Raw genomic sequence first — 18,960 nt, forward strand, 5'->3', positions numbered from 1 at the left:
TTGACCAGAAAGACCTCACAGGATAGCCCGAGAATATGGGCACGAAAACACAACTGGGGTACCAAATTTCCCTTTCTTCAACAGTACTAATCCCAATTCACCCGCTGCCCCAAAGATCTGATACGCGTGCAGCTATGTACCTTATACATAAAACAAAAGGGAATAGGTATCTCTAAAGGAACATCGTCATATCTATTATCAACATTACCAAGCAAGCAATTGGAAAAAACACAACATAAAAAGGATTTTAAAAACGAGTTCCTTAATTCTCTTACCAGATCAGGTTTCATTTTGCCTTGGTAGATTCTTTTTATAATATGGTAGACATTTTCCTCCTGATTGCACAATACGAACAAAATATTAATAAGCTCATTAATAGGAAACGTAATCAATGTGGAAAATAAATATTTCATATAGCGTCTTACTAATGATCAGCTAAGTTTTTTTTTCTTCAAACAAAATAAAAATAATAATAAATTAATTATTTTTTCTGTAAATACACAAAAAGCAAATAAAAATTTCTACTGTACCAGGATATTTTTTTAAGATTAAAAAGTATAGCACATGGCAGTCACGATATAAAGTAATCTTTTATATTAATCTTAAAAATTTTTATTTTTACTGTGGTAGCAAAAACATTTCTTCTGTACGTGTATTAGAATTTCAAAGAGCATTTTTTACGATTTTTCATTTTAATCATATTAGTCTTTGGTAAATCTTGTTATGAGTTTTGCCATTCATACTCACATACTTTTTTATACATGTTTTGAAACTATTTACCAGTTTTTCAAGACTATGAACTGTAAGACCAAAAACACATTGATTGACATATATAGCTAATACTTATTGAATTAATATGAATAAGTACAACATTTTTAAACGTGTATCGCTAAGTAAATCTGAGACTTGACGGACATTTACCAACAGGGGATAGGGGGAGGTGATTTCAAGGGATTTATAGGCCCATGATCATGTACAGCTGTATGAGATTACCCAATATGAAACCACCTGTGGAATGCATCACGGCTCTTCTCTCAGTCTTCTTTTTTCAGTATTTATATTAAAGAAGTTTTGTCACTCCTTACGTAGCGATGGAACTAAAGAGCGGAAACGGGATCGAACAAATCACAGGTTATATTTACAAATGACATTAGCCTTTCATTTGCAGCCAAAACGGCATAGACGCATCTTATTTTATATAATTGATAAGTGTTCGCAACACCAAACCAATCCCTAGTCTAAAAACAATACCATGTGATTATTACCCGAGGCTGTTCATTTCTCCCAAGAACTTTTACAGTCATTCAGTTTTGACCACAGTATAAATATTTTTAAACAGTAACGAAAAGTTTGTTCAAGAATAGGACACATCAAAGCGCGCTGACTAGGAAGTTCCTCCCGGGAACTGGGAAGTTCCTGACTGGGAATCTCCCGTAATCCCATCGTAATGCGCTAAAAATCTGTCATTGCGCGTGCGCGAAAGGTGGAGTTATGAAGAAAGGTGTGCCGTTAATGTGTCCCAAAATCTTTTATTGAGAAATTGGGACTTTTCGCTATTGTTTATGCATATTTATATTGTGGTATATGAAAACCCAAGAAAGCACATATTTTTAGTTATACCATAAGCAAAGCGAGTACTGCATAGTTTAAAGAGATCAATAAGTTCAAAGAGCATACGGGGTTACCATTAATTTATACATAGTTTAGTGAGTAGACGTATATTCTGCTTCTTCCCACGGCTGGGTAACGAGCTGAAACTTTCAGGAAGATTTTGTTTGATGATGGAAGGGGAGGGAAAAAACTTTTTTCCGCTCCACAAAGAAGGTATGCGCTGCTGGGAATTCAAGTTTGCATGGTGGTGGCACTTTTTGTTGCTGTTGAAGTGAAATAGGGTGACGAAAGGGGTCAAAAAAGAATTCACCGGCCCTCACAAACGAGTAGGCATTGCGCCTTATTTTTTTTTATGTCTCTTGTTGGAGTTAATCGACATTAGATTGGGACTGACAAGTGTTTTAGCAAAACATGTTGGCTCTTCTCCTTCTATTTCTGCTTCCGTACCATCAGAAAATGTTTCCTAACGCTTCGAAATAACCAGGCTCAATAGTAACCGAAACACCAAAAAACGAAATTTTGATACCAATATACACATCAAAAGAATCAGATTTTTATGCTGCTACCCATCAAAAGTTACGAGGCTGAGAAAATTTGCCTTATTTTTGAAAAAAAGGGGAAAACACCCCTTAAAAGTCATATAATCTAAATAAAAATCACACCATCAGATTCAACTTATCAGAAAAACCCTACTGTAGAGGTTTCAAGCTCCTATCTGCAAAAATGTTGAATTTTGTATTTTTTGCAAGAAGAAAGATCACGAATCCGTGTTTATTTTTTGTTGTTTTTTTTTCCAGGGGTGATCGTATCAATCCAGGGGTTCTATAATGTCGCGAGAGGGCTCATTTTAACGGGAGTTAAAAGTTTTAGTGCCCATTTTAAGTGACCAAAAAAATTAGATGGCAACTAGGCCCCCTCCCACGCTCATTTCTTACCAGTTACCGGACCAAAATTTTGAGATAACCTTTTATTCAGTATAGTCAAAAGATCTAATAACTTTGTCTTTGACGAAGACTTAATCCCCCACAGTCCCCGTGGGAAGGGCTGCAAGTTATAAACTTTGCCAAACTTTTACATATAGTATTACTTACTTACTTAAAGCTCTTGCTCGGCAGCGACGCCAGCGTAGAGAGAACTAGACGTCAGCGCTATTAGTCGTCTCCAGAATGGCCTCTTTTGGGCAAGGGTAGGAGCTTTGCTGTCAATGCCCCACGCTGTGAGTCGATCTAAGATAATATCTGCCCATCTTGTACGTGGTCTACCTCTGGGGCGTTTCGAGCCGTTTGCAGTTGGATCGAAGTCGAATATAAGTCGGGCAGGTGTTTCAGTGGGTAGTCGAAGTAGATGACCGTATCAACGCAGCCAGTAGGACTCAAGCTGTTTGGAGAGGGGCGGTGATTTAAAGGAACGGAGGATATTGGTGTTCCGTACCCTATCAAGCCATTTAACGTGCTCGATTTTTCGGAGGTGTTTTGTCTGGACAGCATCAATCTTTATCATCTGCAATTGAGTCAAAGGCCAAATATTTGACGAGTACAACACAACACTTGCTACCGAAGCAGAGTAGATACGAGCTTTCGTGAGACGGCTGGTCTGCAACAGATCATGGACTCATTTCTTGCACTGATCTGCGAGGTATCAGCAAGCGGCCTAAAACGGCGTTCGCCTTTGCCACCCTTGCTGATATCTCTACATCTAGGTTTCCGTTTGAGCAGACAATTAAACAAAGGTAGGTGAACTGCTTGACCATCTCAGCATCTTGGTCACATACTTCTATAGCTGTCGAGGGGGCTGCATGTTGTCTTGTCCACAGGCAATATTTTGGTTTTGGTCCAGTTTACATTTACACCAAGTTTTTCTACAACAGATGCTAGCGTCTCCAGGAAAGTTTTAATGTCAGTGAAATTTACACATACCAATGCAACATCGTCAGCGAAATCAACATCTGGCAGAACTCTTCCAGCAAAATCGATGCCAAATAGATGCGCCAGCAGTGTTCTGTTGAGAACATGGTCCATGACCCAGTTGAAGAGTTCGGGAGCAACAGCGTTGCCTTGCCGAACACCATTTCTAATTTGAAAGTGTGATGAGAGCTGGCCATTTACAAAGACAGCACTTTCGGTCTTATTGTATAGTTCTTTCAACAGATTGGCAATTTTCTTAGGTACACCAGCAGATTGAAGGATCAGCAACAGTGACTGTCTGTCGACAGTGTCGAAATTAGATAAAAAATCAATAAAGGTAACGTATGCCTTCCTTTTATATTCTAGAGTTTTCTCTATCAGCTGTCTAATTGTGTGGATTTGCTCAGCAGTGGGCCAACCAGGCATGAACCCAGCTTGCTGATGGCGACAAAGAGGATGGAGGTACTTTGTTGCCCGCTTGGGGAGCAGCATGGCAAAGGGTTTGCCCGGCACCAAGAGCAGAATTATTCCACGATAGTTAAAACATTCTGCTTTACTTCCTTTCCTCTTGTAGACTGGTACAAGTAAGCCTATCCTCCAGTCTGATGGTATCATTTCAGAGCGCCAAACAGTATTAAACAGCACTTGTAGCCAGAGGGTCATGCATGGATCTCCATTTTTAAGGAGTTCTGGTGTCAGGCCACATGTTCCCGGCGTTTTGTTGTTCTTCAGTTTTCGCACTGCAGCTTTAATTTTTCTGCTCCAAATTTAGTGCCATCGGGGGCAGGTGTAGCATTGTTAGTAGCTGCAGTAATCTGGTTGGGTCGGTCTGCGTTTAGTAGCTTCTCAAAGTGGTGTTCCTACTTACGGAGGCACTGTGATTCGTCGTAAATATTCTTGCCATTGGCGTTAGGATATACCCTTTCTTAAACTCTACTTTTTAAAACAACACAAAATTTTAGCGTAAAGAGTGGGGTGTTGGGGAGGGGACAGGCACTTTCATGTACGAAATAATTTCTTCGTTTTAAGTTTTAATGTCGCTCCTTACTTTCAGTTTAAAAAAAACTGTTTTTTTTTTGTTTAATTGTCTTTAGGAATAAACATATTTTTAATGTTTGAATTTCTATGGAAAGCAATTGACCCTAAACCACTTCCTAAATTCGGAATCGTCTTTTCAGGAAAGCATTCTTTACATTAAACAAGAGCAAAGAGCTTATATAGCACTTGTGACGAGGCAAGAAGAGCTAAGAGCCAAAAGCTCATATGGTATGAGCTCTAAAAAATTATCAGAACCAATAGATTGATTTAAAAGGAAAATCAGAGGCTTAATGCCGATCGGGATTTAAAATAAGAGCTCCGAGTCACGATTTCCTTCTAAATATCAAAATTCATTGAGATCTGATCACCCACTCGTAAGTTATAAATACCTCATTTTTTCTATTTTTCCCCCTCCCTTTAGCCCCCAAGGTGGTCGAATCTGGGAAACCGACATTATCAAGTCAATTTGTGCAGCTCCCTGACACGCCTACCAATTTTCATCGTCCTAGCACGTCCAGAAGCACTGAACTCGCCAAAGCACTGAACCCCTCCCCAAAGAGAGCGAATCTAGTACGGTTATGTCAATCACGTATCTACGACATTTGCTTATTCTATCCACCAAGCTTCATCCCGATTCCTCCACTCTAAGCGTTTTCAAGATTTCTTATTTCCCCTCCAACTCCCCCCAATGTCAACAGATCTGGTCGGGATTTGAAATAAGAGCTCTGAGACATGAATTCCTTCTAAACATCAAATTTCATTAAGATCCGGTCACCCGCTCTTAAGTTAAGAATACCTCAATTTTTCTAATTTTTTCAAATTAACACCCCCCCCCCAGCTCCTCCAAAGAGAACGGATCCATTCCAATTATGTCAATCACTTATCTAGAACTTGTGCTTATTCTTCTCATCAAGTTTCATCCCTATCTCTCAACTATAAGCGTTTTCCAAGATTTCTGTTTCCCTCCTCCAAGCCCCTATGTCCCCGGATCCAATTCGAGTCGAAAATGGATCATCTGAGACATAAGATCCTTCTATATATCAAGTTTCATTAAGATCCGATCTTCTATTCGTAAGACAAAAATACCCCAATTTTCACGTTTTCCAAGAATTCCGGTTTCCCCCTCCAACTCCCCCCAATGTCACAGGATCTGGTCAAATTTAAAATAAAAAATTTAAAGCACAAGATCCTTCTAAATATCAAATTTCATTAAAATCTGATCACCCGTTCGTAAGTTACAAATACCTCATTTTTCCGAATTACCCCCCCCCCAACTCCACCGAAGAGAGCGGATCCGGTCCGGTTATGTCAGTCAAGTATATTAGACTTATTTTTCTTCTTCCCATCCAGTTTCATCCTGATCTTTCCGCTTTAAGTATTTTCTAAGATTTCCGCCCGCCCCCAATGACGCTGGATCCGGTTGAGATTTAAAATAAGAGATCTGAGTTATGATGTCCTTCTAAACATGAAGTTTCATGAAGATCCGATCACTCCTTCGTAAGTTAAAAATACGTCATTTTTTTCTAATTTTTTTCAGAATTAATACCCCCCCACAATAGAGTGGATCCGTCAATTACGTATAAATTATGTCAATCACGTATCTAAGACTTCTGCTTAATTTTCCTACCAAGTTTCATCCCAATCCCTCCACTCTAAGTGTTTTCCAAGATTTTAGGCTTCCCCGTCCCAACTCCCCCCCTGTCACCAGATCCAGTCGGGATTTAAAATAGAGCTCTGAGACACGATATCCTTCCAGACATCAAATTTCATTAAGATCTGATCAACCATTCGTAAGTTAAAAATACTTCATTTTTTCTATTTTCTCCGAATTAACCGGCCCCCCACTCTCCCCACCAGATGGCCAAATCGGGAAAAAGACTATTTCTAATTTAATCTGGTCCGGTCCCAGATACGCCTGCGAAATTTCATCGTCCTAGCTTACCTGGAAGTGCCTAAAGTAGCAAAACCGGGACCGACAGACCGACATACAGACAGACCGACAGAATTTGCGACTGCTATATGTCACTTTGTTAATACCAAGTGCCATAAAAACTCAAATTTGTGAAAGAGCTAGAGCGGCAAGCTTTTTGGATTTGCAATCAACACATATTTTTAGTCTGATACTGAAAGAATCGTTAGTATAGCAATTTGTTTGAGGTAAAACCACATTTTTACTAGCTAAAGCTTGATCAGAAAACAAATCTTAGAAAGTCAGGGTTTTACATACGAAAATCCTTAAGAAGAGTCCATGGGTAAATTTGTATTTTTATTTTTATGTCCTCGAAACTTTAAAGAGTGTTCTAGCGACTTGAGAATGGATTTGGTTGAGTAAACCAAAATTTTATTAGAGTAGATTATGTTTCTTTTGTTTTTAGCAGATTGACTAATTAGTACTCATGCGTACAGGATACCTGCAGTTAGTAGTTTAATCTCGCCAAAAAAGCTATTAAAATATTCAGGTTTATTATTAATGAGACTTGATTTTTATCAGTAGATAGCATTTGTATTTCACCTTAGGTTGCCAAGAATAAATATTATTATTAGTGGTAGTATTATTGGTGCTTAATCATTAGTTATTTACATCATTATATTTTAGTGATAGCGAAGTGAGTGATAGTGTGATAGTATTAAGTGAGTAGTAGTGTTAGTGAGTGATATCACAGTGTTGTGATAGTAGTTTCAATGATAGCAGAGCCATATCAATATGAAACTAGAGAAGAAGATGAGTTTAGAAGGCCTAATGCGGTGTCTTCAAGATTTAGCTTTAGTTTTTATGTCCAATTAGCAGTGTAAAAAAAAAATGTCCGATGTTTGACATTTCTTTTTCTTCTTTGTGTCCCTCTTTTCCTTTGTTCATCCTCATATAGAGTTTAAACAGTTTTGTTTCTTGTTGATTCTGTTTGCTGTGTACCATAACTTAAAAAACATTCTTATTTCAGAATATCAAAGACGAATTTGGATCCTCAGAAATAAGAACCCAAGAACTAGAAGACTCTAAAGATCCCCACCCTCTGTTCACGCTGAAAAAAGTAATTGTAATATAGACATTCTGTTCTCTGTCCACTAAAATCTTTGTTTTAAATAAAAATTTTGATTAGTTTGGTTTAATCAATCTCATTCATTTCATTTCATATATATTTTGTTGCTGATGTCTCCTTTTTTGAAAAATTTAGAGAATAAAGTTAAACATTAAACTTGAAATTATTACGCTGATATTGAAATTGCAAGTCTAATATCAAAATATTCATTAGGAGGGGGAGGGGTTTAAAATTAAAAAAAAAATAATTATAACTTCAAGACGAACTCTTTGAACAAATCATTTTTACAGGGATGTTCCCATGGAAGCCAGCAGGACGACAATGCCCCCAGAAACAAGAACCCATTAAACATTGCACTTGAATAGAGCAATGAGGTATACCACAACTTGAATATCGGAGAAAATAGCTCCTAATGCCCCCCCCCTATAGCAACTTGGCTCTCTTTGGGGCAAAATTGCAGGATACCCCACTTTACTATGGCACAATCTTTTTGGTTTATTAGAAAGGACACTGGAACTCTTAATTTTCGTTTGAAGGAGTCGTCTGCCGAGTTTTTTTTCAATACAAAGGATTTTTAGTTCAATACAATCGCCTTCGCCTTTGGAAAAAAAAAATCAAACAAACGAACGAATAAACAAACAAACAAAGAGCGAAATATCAAATGTTTGTAGATAGGAGCTTGAGGTTTTCGAATGTGTTAAATTTGAGGGTGTAATTTCCATCAAAATCACTTGCCCTCTTGTGGGTGTTTTCTCTTTTTTTTTTAAAAATCACAGAAATTTTTTTCAGGCTTAAAGATTGTGTTGGGTAGCTTTAAACTCAATGAATTTTATATATTTGGAATTACCACTAACAGCTAATTATTTTAATGATCAATCGTTATCCAAACTAGTTTTTTTTTTTTTTTTTTTTTTTTTTTTTTTTTTTTTTTTTTTTTTTTTTTTTTTTTTTTTTTTTTTTTTTTAGTTTCCGCTACTATTAGCCCAGGTCTGACCATACTTATAGTTCGTTACCACGAACTATTTGACTAGCATACAGAATTTGAAGGGTGAAATATTAAAAAAGATAGAATGAAACAGTATAGGAAGGATCGAACAAATTTTTTTTAGATATTTGGTACTGAAGTCAATTAATATTGAACCTTCGCCAAATGGGGTGGGACGAAGTTGTAAGGAAAGATTTCAGGAAAATTGAAACTTCTTGGGAGGTTGTAAAGAGGGAAGCTTTGAATGAACTGGGATGGAGGAAGAGCGTGCGTAGCTGTGTTGGTCTCAGACGGCTTTTGAGCCCATTTTACAGAGATAACTAGTAAATCCCCAATAAAAGCTAAGAACAAGTAAGGGGTATTGGGTTTACAGTTACAATGAAATGAGGTATTCTTGAGCAACTGTTTAAGCTCAATCATTATAATATTAAAAAGATATTGAGGTTCATTTATTTCAGGGTATCACGCAGCGGCGCTTAGAAGAATGTTGAAATACGGCTTCCTTCCTTTTAATACGAAATTTAAATATTGCAACTAAATTATCAACTCAAACTAAGTTTGATATCAAACATTAACTCTTAAATTAATTAAATAAAAAAAAAAGTTCTTTTAACTGCAAGTAAGGAGCGACATTAAAACTTAAAACCAACAGAAATTATTCCGTATATGAAAGAGGTTGTCCCCTCCTTAACGCCTGGCTCTTTACCCTAAGGTTTGACCCTTTCTCACAACTCTACTTTTTAAAAAAATAAAAAACTTTAGCGTAAAGAGGGAGGCGTTGAGGAGGGGACAACCTCCACATTTTTGTAGATAGGACAAATACCACTTTTTTGTAGATAGGAGCTTAAAACTTCTACAGTAGAGTGAATCTGATACGCTGAATCTGAAGGTGGGATTTTTTTTAAGATTCTATGACTTTTAGGGGGTGTGCCCCCCTATTTTCTAAATAAGACACATTTTCTCAGTAACTTTCTCAGCACCTCGTAACTTTTGACGGGTTAGACTAAACTTGATGAAACTTGTATATTTAAAATCAGCATTAAAATACGATTCTTTTGATGTAACTATTGGTATCAAACTTCCGTTTTTTTAGAGTTTCGGACACTACTGAGCCGGGTCGCTCCTTACTACAGTTCGTTATCACGAACTGTTTGATATACGTATATATATATATATATATATATATATATATATATATATATATATATATATATATATATATATATATATATATATATATATATATATATATATATATATATATATATATATATATATATATATATATATATATATATATATATATATATATATATATACTAGCTGTTGGGGTGGCGCTTCGCGCCACCCCAACACCTAGTTGGTGGGGCGCTTCGCGCTCCCCCAAGCCCCCCCGCGCGCGTAAGTCGTTACGCGGCATATTAGTTATGCGCCATTGTAGTTGTGTCCCTGTGTCCCACCTGTGAATATAGATAGATTTATATATGTGTTTCAAACTACGCAAAAATTGCGAATAAACAACATTCTTGGCTTTCCCATTGTCTGTGCATATGCAAAGCCGTATGTACTAATAATGACGTCATATACAAACGCTCTTTTTACAAACAAACAAACATGCATCCACATAACTCGTTTTTATATAGATAGATACAATACAAATTAACTGCGTAAAACTTGCGAATAAACAACATTCTTCGCTGTCCAATTGTCGCTGCATATAAATACATTGTCAGGTTTACCGACCCTCGAACATGCAACGTACAATTGTCCATGGGAAAAACAATCAGGATTAAGATCTATACCACATTTTTCTAATGATTGACCTTGAGCTTTGTTAATGGTGATTCCAAATAGTAATCGAATTGGGAATTGTAATCTTTTAAATTGAAAAAGCAGATCCGTTGGAATCATGGGAATGCGAGGAATAAGAACAGCCTCACCCTCATAAGGCCCTGTCAAGATTGTGGCCTCTATTAGGCTTTCCATTGTTTTTTTTTACGGCAAGTCGCGTGCCATTGCAAAGCTTTGGTGGGTTGATATTTCTTAAAAGTATTATTGGTACGCCTATTTTTAGTTGTAGCACGTGTGGTGGAAACCCTGAAGGATCTATGGAATTTAAAAATTCAGATGGATAATTAACTGCTTCATTTGGTTCCAAAACTGTGTCGACTGACTTGTAAAGGACTGCCTGGTCTCGAATCTTGTTCAAAACAATATTGTTGATTTCGTGGACGTCTATATTTTTGGGTGCGAGAATCGCTCTTTCACTTAGCCATTTATTATTTTTATAATTTTTTAGAATATTCGGAAATACTTTTTCAATCAATTCATTTTTAGACGTCACTAAATTACAGAAATCAGCAGGTAGTTGTATACGTCCTGAAATTGAGTCTACTGTTTGACCAGAGTCATCGTTTTGCAATCGGACACGCATATTTGTAGTTAATTTTAATATTTTTACGTTTGCCTATAAATTAGAATTTTTTAGGCAAGCATTCATTTCGTCTGCAGGAGTTAAACTACGTAAAAATTGCGAATATACAACATTCTTGGCTTTCCCATTGTCTCTGCATATACAAAGCCGTATGTACTAATAATGACATCATATGCAAACGCTCTTTTTACAAACAAACAAACATGCATACATACAACTCGTTTTTATATAGATAGATAGATAGATAAAATACAAATTAACTGCGTAAAACTTGCGAATATACAACATTCTTCGCTGTCCAATTGTCGCTGCATATAAATAGATTGTCAGGTTTACCGACCCTCGAACATGCAACGTACAATTGTCAATGGTAAAAACAATCAGTATTAAGATCTATACCACATTTTTCTAATGATTGACCTTGAGCTTTGTTAATGGTGATTGCAAATGCTAATCGAATTGGGAATTGCAATCTTTTAAATTGAAAAGGCAGATCCGTTGGAATCTTGGGAATGCGAGGAATAAGAACAGCCTCATCCTCAAAAGGCCCTGTCAAGATTGTGGCCTCTATTAGGTTTTCCATTGTTTTTTTTTTACGGCAGGTCGAGTGCCATAGCAAAGCTTTGGTGGGTTTATATTTCTTAAAAGTATTATTGGTAGGCCTATTTTTAGTTGTAGCACGTGTGGTGGAAACCCTGAGAATAATATCTCGAGGTAAAAACTGATCACCGACCATAACGATGGCCACTTCGTCGATAGTTGGAGCATTGTATCTACGCACATGTTGGCCAGGAGGCGTTTTGTCAGCGGAAATAACAATTTTATGCGTATAAGTAGGCATCAAATCGATGGCTGTTTTGAACAGACGCACTAAATTATTATTTTCGTGGAAAAGATGTTGTAATTGGGAAACGATTGTCCTTTCAATGTTGGGAGAAATTTCGCAACGTGCATTCAATTCAGAATTTCTATCACTGATGAAGTACAATTGTAAAAATTTATGATTCTCGCCTGAGAATGGTAGAAGAGACCCTGCTCTATGATAAATTTGCCCTTTTACTTTGAAAGTAGACATAAATTGATCTGGATTTTCAATTTGGGCTCCAAACGACGTCATTTGGAAACATGAGTTGTATTTTCTGATTCATTTATATTCCTTATGTCCCGGTGTCCCGGTCGTCATTTATATCCCCCTGTTTTATATCCCGTTTATTTTTCAGTTTTTTCTTTTTTTTAGTTTTTTTTTTACTTTTTTAGTTCTTTAAGTTTTTACGTTTTTTTTAGTTTTTTAGATGAATTTTTTTTTTTAGTTTTTTACCTTTTTTTCTTTTTAGTTTTTATTGGTTTTTACCTTTTTTTAGCTTTTTATCTTTTTTATTTTTTGTTAATTTTATTTTTAATTTTATTAGTATTCTTTTTCTCTTCTATTTTTCATTTTTCCTTTTTTTTTAGTTTTTTTTTAGTTTTTAGTTTTTTAAGTTTTTTCCTTTTTTTAGTTTTTTTAGTTTTTCGGCTTTTTTATTTTTTTATTAGTTTTTAGTTTTTTTTGTAGTTTTTGCCTTTTTTTCGTTTTTTCAGTTTTTTTTTTAGTTTTTAGTTTTTTACCTTTTTTAGCCTAACCAGGATTTGAACCTGGGACCTTCATTCTCCGTTCTGACACCCTCTCTCACCGAGTGACTACTCCAGCATGTTCATTTTGGTGTTTTAAATGGTATATTATTAACCAAATTAATGTGTTTTACAATATACTAAGCATCGTCATAACAAAAATGATGGCAACTAATTTCATGACGTCAGCCGAAACATGACGTCACCTGATCCACAGATCCACAGACAACTTATTTTTATATATATAGATATATATATATATATATATATATATATGTATATATATATATATATATATATATATATATATATATATATATATATATATATATATATATATATTTATTTCCTGACATTCACAGGGAATAACTGTATATTAATCGTATATTAATTTTTATTTCTTTAAGCTGCTTTGGACAATCGCCTTTTTTAGAATTTAAATAATAATCTAAATAGGCTTAAAAACGAATTGCGGCCCGTTAGAATTTAATAATATTATGGCCTTTTGTTGGACATATTTCTGGTTTACCTTTAATTTTCCATCTTTTTGTATGATTTGTCTCGAATTTCTGTCTCCGAAACTAGATCCCAAAATTAGACCAAATTAGATAGGATCCAGTTTTAAATTACCCTAATACGACCTCACGATTGTATGGTCTCACGTACTGCCGAAATATTTAAATTGGTCCCTTTGGACTAATATCATAATTTTGTTTTTGATTTTTAATTTTGATATCAAACATTAGCTCTTAAAAAATATGTATATTCATTTCCTGACATTCACAGGGAATAACTAATTATATTAATCCTGATTGAATCGTATATTAATCGTGACATCATAATCATGATCACGTAAAAAAATACCTTTTTATTAAGTTTCAGCCAGGTTGTATAAGACTTATCATCAGTGTACTGAAGTCCAAAGAACCATATTTCTCGAAGTCCAATAGTTTTGACAACTTGATCGAACAGCTGCTTCCCTGTGGTGTTCGGCTGAATGGCGAACTCCAGTTCGGCATCCATCGTCACAACGCGTACATTTACCTGCATCAGATGAGTTGTTATATTAAAAAGCTTATAACTAGCCTTTGTTTCGCTAAACCAACTATAAAATAAGCAATAAAAAACCTTCTATTATTAATCTATTATGAATACATCAGTGTGAAACAACATCTGCTTCCGGCATGTTTAGAACAAACTTTTAAAAATAGTCTAAACAGAGAACACTAGGTAACAGTTTTGGCCAGCAACTGGAAAGTCAACATTTATCGACGCCTAGTGGGTCTGAAACAGCTCATGAAACTCGGGGGGGGGGGGTAAGGTTTTTTCATATTTTCTCTATTAAGGTATAAAACGTTTGTCCTTGAAAATCTAGGAAAGGGGACAATTTCTTTGTTCTTTTTTCCAACGAAAATATAAAGAACTCGGTATTTTTCCGATGGGACACAGTGAAATATATCTTCAGCTTAATTTTCATACATCCTTAGCCAGATATCACCACTATCGAAGAACAAATTGCTTATAAACAAATTATATTTAGTTCAAAGTATTAAAACGCGGAAATTGACATTCAGAGAAGAACATGCAGGCTAAGGATTACGCTTTAAGAACCTGCTGTACAGTCGTCTTGGAACAATGCTAGGTACATATGCCGCGTGTAGACTTATTGAGTTTATAGATTTTATACTTAAAGACTTTGTCGCTTATAGACTTATTGAAATCATCATATTAAAAGGAATAAATTCAATCGAACGGTATACGCTAAATTGTCATAATTCAATTTATCTATTAGAATTAAATGAAACAATACTATGCAACCAGGCACAAGCTTCCCCTCCATTTGAAACCACAATATTTTACCACATACTCCGTAATCTTTCATATAACATATTACAGGTAATTATTTGGTAAAAAAAAAAATCCTAATTTAGTAATTAAGATAAATGAGCACTTGAACGAGGTCTTGACCTTACTCACCCATCCAATTACCTAGATGAAGCAGTATAACCAATCCATTAGCCAAATAGTCATGTGTGCCAGTCTGGATATGATAAATTTGTGCAAAAGAGATGGCACTTTGTTTCAGTGTTAATTTCTAAAATACTGTCTACAGTATTTCTAGAATTTTAAAGAACTATAGAACCATTCTCTAGAATATAAAGAAAAAGGAGTAAAATAAAGACAAAAGAGAAAATGGATTAGAGAGAAGAGTTAGTCATGCCACGTTCGTCATATTAGCAGGCTTCATTCTTCCTAAAAATGGTTTGTTCATATTTCTGACTGTGACCTCTTATTATCTTGACCAAGGCACAACCCTTCTACATTTGATTTCTTTAGGTTTTGAGTAAGCAGAAAACAACGAAACGTAGCACACTCAACACAGAGAGTAACCCGAGGGTTGCTCGTTAGCACCGGAGCTGGTACCAAGTCACTGTCACTGATAACTGACGATTGGTGAATGACTCGTTCCTCTTTTTCCGGGGGTGAGAGTTGCCCGACAAGCCGGTCTGAAACTGGCTAGAGAGACTCTTGGGGTGGGTTAAAACAATAGTGGACATCCCTTAACACTACTAAGAAGGCTTTTCTATGAATGGATAAAAAAAGACAGGCAACTCTTTTTTCATAATACCCCCGAATTCCCCCCAAAGGGGGAACCAATAGCCCAGTGGCTATTAGTGCTATATACGTTTAGAGTTTGGAGACAATGGACCCTTGTGGCCTGAGATTTGACTTAATTTTTAGAATATGTCCATAGTAATAATCCTAACAGAGGAATGTTCTTGCTTTCACAGCTCTGTAGGAACATCGCTTTAAGTGATTTTATATTATTTTACAATTATTATATAATAATTATAATATTTATGTAAAGTAAATTATTATACAAAAAATTATTATTATATATTATCTATATATATAAAAATAAGTTGTCTGTCTGTGGATCTGTCAGGTGATGTCATATTTCTGTGTCGACTGACGTCATGTTTTCGACTGACGAAATTACAGACCGGGACATCGGGACACAAATGACGACCGGGACATAGGGAATATAAATGACAACCGGGACACTCAAAGAGAAAGCGACCGGGACACAAGGAATGTTCGATTAGCTATCACCATCAACAAAGCACCGGGACACAAATGACGACCGGGACACAGGGAATATAAATGACAACGACTGACGTCATGTTTTTCAACTGATGAAATTACATACCGGGACACCGGGACACAAATGACGACCGGGACACGGGGACACAACTACAACGGGGACGCCGGGGGCACAGGCGGGATATATAAATGACGACCGGGACACAGGGATTGTTCGAATAGAAATTACAGACCGGGACACCGGGACACAAATGACGACCGGGACACAGGGAATATAAATGATGACCGGGAACCTCAAAGAGAAATGACAGACCGGGACACCGGGACACAAATAACGACCAGGACACAGGGAATATAAATGACGACCGGGACATAGGGACACAACTACAACGGGGACGCCGGGGGCACAGGCGGGATATATAAATGATGACCGGGACACAGGGATTGTTCGAATAGAAATTACAGACCGGGACACTGGGACACAAATGACGACCGGGACACCGGGACACAGGGAATATAAATGACGACCGGGACACTCAAAGAGATATTACAAACTGGGACACCGGGACACAAATGACGACCGGGATACAGGGAATATAAATGACGACCGGGACACAGGGACACATCATTAGAATAATGAGGTATAGATCTGAATACGGATTGTTTTTCCCATGGACAATTATATGTTGCATGTTCAAGAGTCAGTAAACCTGACAATCTATTTACATGCACAGACAATGGGACAGCGAAGAATGTTGTATGTTCGCACGTTTTACGTAGTTAAAAACATATATATATATATATATATATATATATATATATATATATATATATATATATATATATATATATATATATATATATATATATATATATATATATATATATATATCTATTCACAGGTGGGACACAAGGACACAACTACAATGGCGCGTAACTAATATGGCGCGTAACGACTTACGCGCGCGGGGGGGCTTGGGGGGGTGCGAAGCGCCCCATCAACTAGGTGTTGCTATTATTTTATATTATTATATATATTCAATTATTATATAGAAATATTATTTTACAAGGATATTCTATATAATCGATCTACGATTGAAAATACAAAAAAAAACTAAGCTCTTTTTGATTCCAACGACCAATGTTTCTCAGTCTCGGATCCAGGATTTTTCCAGGATCCAGGATTTTGGGAAAGGGGATACTAGAATTGTGCTGAATTTTTTTAGCCGATACGTTCATAGGGAAGGGGGGCTTACGATTAGATAAAATATAGAGTTGCAGCTTTGAATGGATGTTTAAATAACAGCTATAATTTGTTGCTGTTGTTTGATAGATTCGTGTGAATAAATGTGAAAGCTACCCCAAAGTAAAGACGGGAAACAGTCAATCTCTCCTCTCCTCTAGGTAAATAATTGAATTATGATTGTAAAAAAGAAAAAGAAACCAAAATTTAGCAAAAAATTTTATACGGAGCCCGCTAACATCTTCCCAAATCTTAAGTATCATTTTGCAAAAAAAAAATAAAGAGATAATCAAATAAGGCCTAGAGGGAAGCCAACTAGCTCACACTTCAAATGAGAAAAGGGGATCCAGGACAAGAACAAAGATATTATACACGAACAAGTCTCACACTCCATTTGGTTCAGGTCAAGTTTTAATAATTATAAACTACGGATAGGGTTAAAACTTTAACTAGTTCACACAACTCAGGCAGATTCTTACCGGCTCCAAGCCAATCCCCATTGCTGTAGCAAAGTTGTTCCATACTTTGGGCTAAAATAAAAGTCAGTCAAGCGAGTTAGGATTCAAAGTGACACTGGTTTGTACAAGTTCTTTTCTGCATTGTGACATTTAAAAAGCAACCAGAGAGCTTTCAATGGCTTTTTCAATGGCTTTCAATGGCGAGAGCCATCAACGAGGAAGAGAAAAAGACAATTTTTAGGCGGAGAGAAAGTTAGTTTCATTCCCTGTTTTGATATTCAGCCAAACTCTACATGATCGTTCTTAAAATTTTTCGAAAAGATAAAAGGATTCTCTCGATTGTTTATGTTTCAAACAAACCTTGCAGGCAACTTAGTTGAGCTCGCCTATGCATGGATATAGTGAACTAAAGCTTTTTTTTATTTATTGGTAAATGCACTCAAAGAGGTGTGCGTGTAACTGAACCCTAGTGCAACTGAGCATCCGTGCAACTGAGCCCTCGTGCAGCTGAACCTCATTTAACAGAACCCTCATGTAACTCAAGTCCCTGCGCAACTGAGTCCTCGTTTAACTGAGCCCTACTACAACTCAACCCCTGTTTAACTGAACTTTCTCAAAACTCAAAACCCCGTTTAACCGAACCCTCGTACAACTGAACCCTTGTACAATTGAGACCCTATGCAAGTCAAACCCATTCACCTGCAATCTTATGCATACGAACCCCATAAAACTAAATCCTCGTGCAACTCAACCCCCGCTAAACGGAACAGTGCTACAAATCGACTCTCTCCAACTGAACCCTCATTCAATTGAACCCCAATGCAATTCATTACTCACTCAACTCTATATCCATGCAACTCTAACCCATTCATCTCAACCCTGATTCAACACAACATCTGTGTAATTCAACCTAGTGCAATATAATCCCAATTTAACACTCATTTAACTCAACTTCCGGAGAGTTTAAACCTCATTTAACTCAATCCTGATTCAAATCAACCCTCGTTTGACCCAAACCTGTTCGACTCAGCTTCTTTTTAAATCAACCGCATCCACCAAAACCCTCCACAAATCAAAAATATAACTAGAGACAGTAATTGAGTCCGTTTTGTCAGAGGTGACGAAAGCTGACTCGAATAAAACGTTTATTATTTATTGGTAAACTCTTTTGTGTTTTTATTATTATTCTATGCCGTTTCGACGTAAGACAACAACAACAAAAAACAACAATTTATCCTTCTATTATATATATATATATATATATATATATATATATATATATATATATATATATATATATATATATATATATATATATTTATATATATATATATATATATTTATATATATATATATATATATATATATATATATATATATATATATATATATATATATATATATATATATATATATATATATGCGAAAATTTATCATGCCCAAGGCCATGGACACACTTGAAAGTCACAATCGCAACAAAAGCTGTATCCTAGTACAGAGACAACCAGCACCTACCTTAGGAATGATAGCTATTGT

At 36.1% G+C, this 18,960-nt stretch overlaps 1 protein-coding gene across 8 annotated transcripts in view; it reads right to left on the bottom strand.

The window, feature by feature from the left end:
* The window catches only part of LOC136035537 (moesin/ezrin/radixin homolog 1-like), a 123,100-nt gene that overhangs the window by 51,279 nt on the left and 52,861 nt on the right, over positions 1-18,960 (bottom strand). For 4 of the 8 annotated variants that reach the window (XM_065717387.1, XM_065717403.1, XM_065717395.1 and 1 more), the window contains 2 exons: positions 17,446-17,496; positions 13,483-13,662 (listed from right to left, as the gene is read on the bottom strand). In XM_065717387.1, the coding sequence (XP_065573459.1) occupies positions 13,483-13,662; positions 17,446-17,496 (231 nt within the window). The remainder of the gene's footprint in view (positions 1-13,482; positions 13,663-17,445; positions 17,497-18,960) is intronic. The other 4 variants (XM_065717421.1, XM_065717437.1, XM_065717429.1 and 1 more) reach the window with 1 other exon arrangement.

Source organism: Artemia franciscana, chromosome 2 (assembly GCF_032884065.1).
Source record: "Artemia franciscana chromosome 2, ASM3288406v1, whole genome shotgun sequence".
Lineage (NCBI taxonomy): Eukaryota > Metazoa > Arthropoda > Branchiopoda > Anostraca > Artemiidae > Artemia > Artemia franciscana.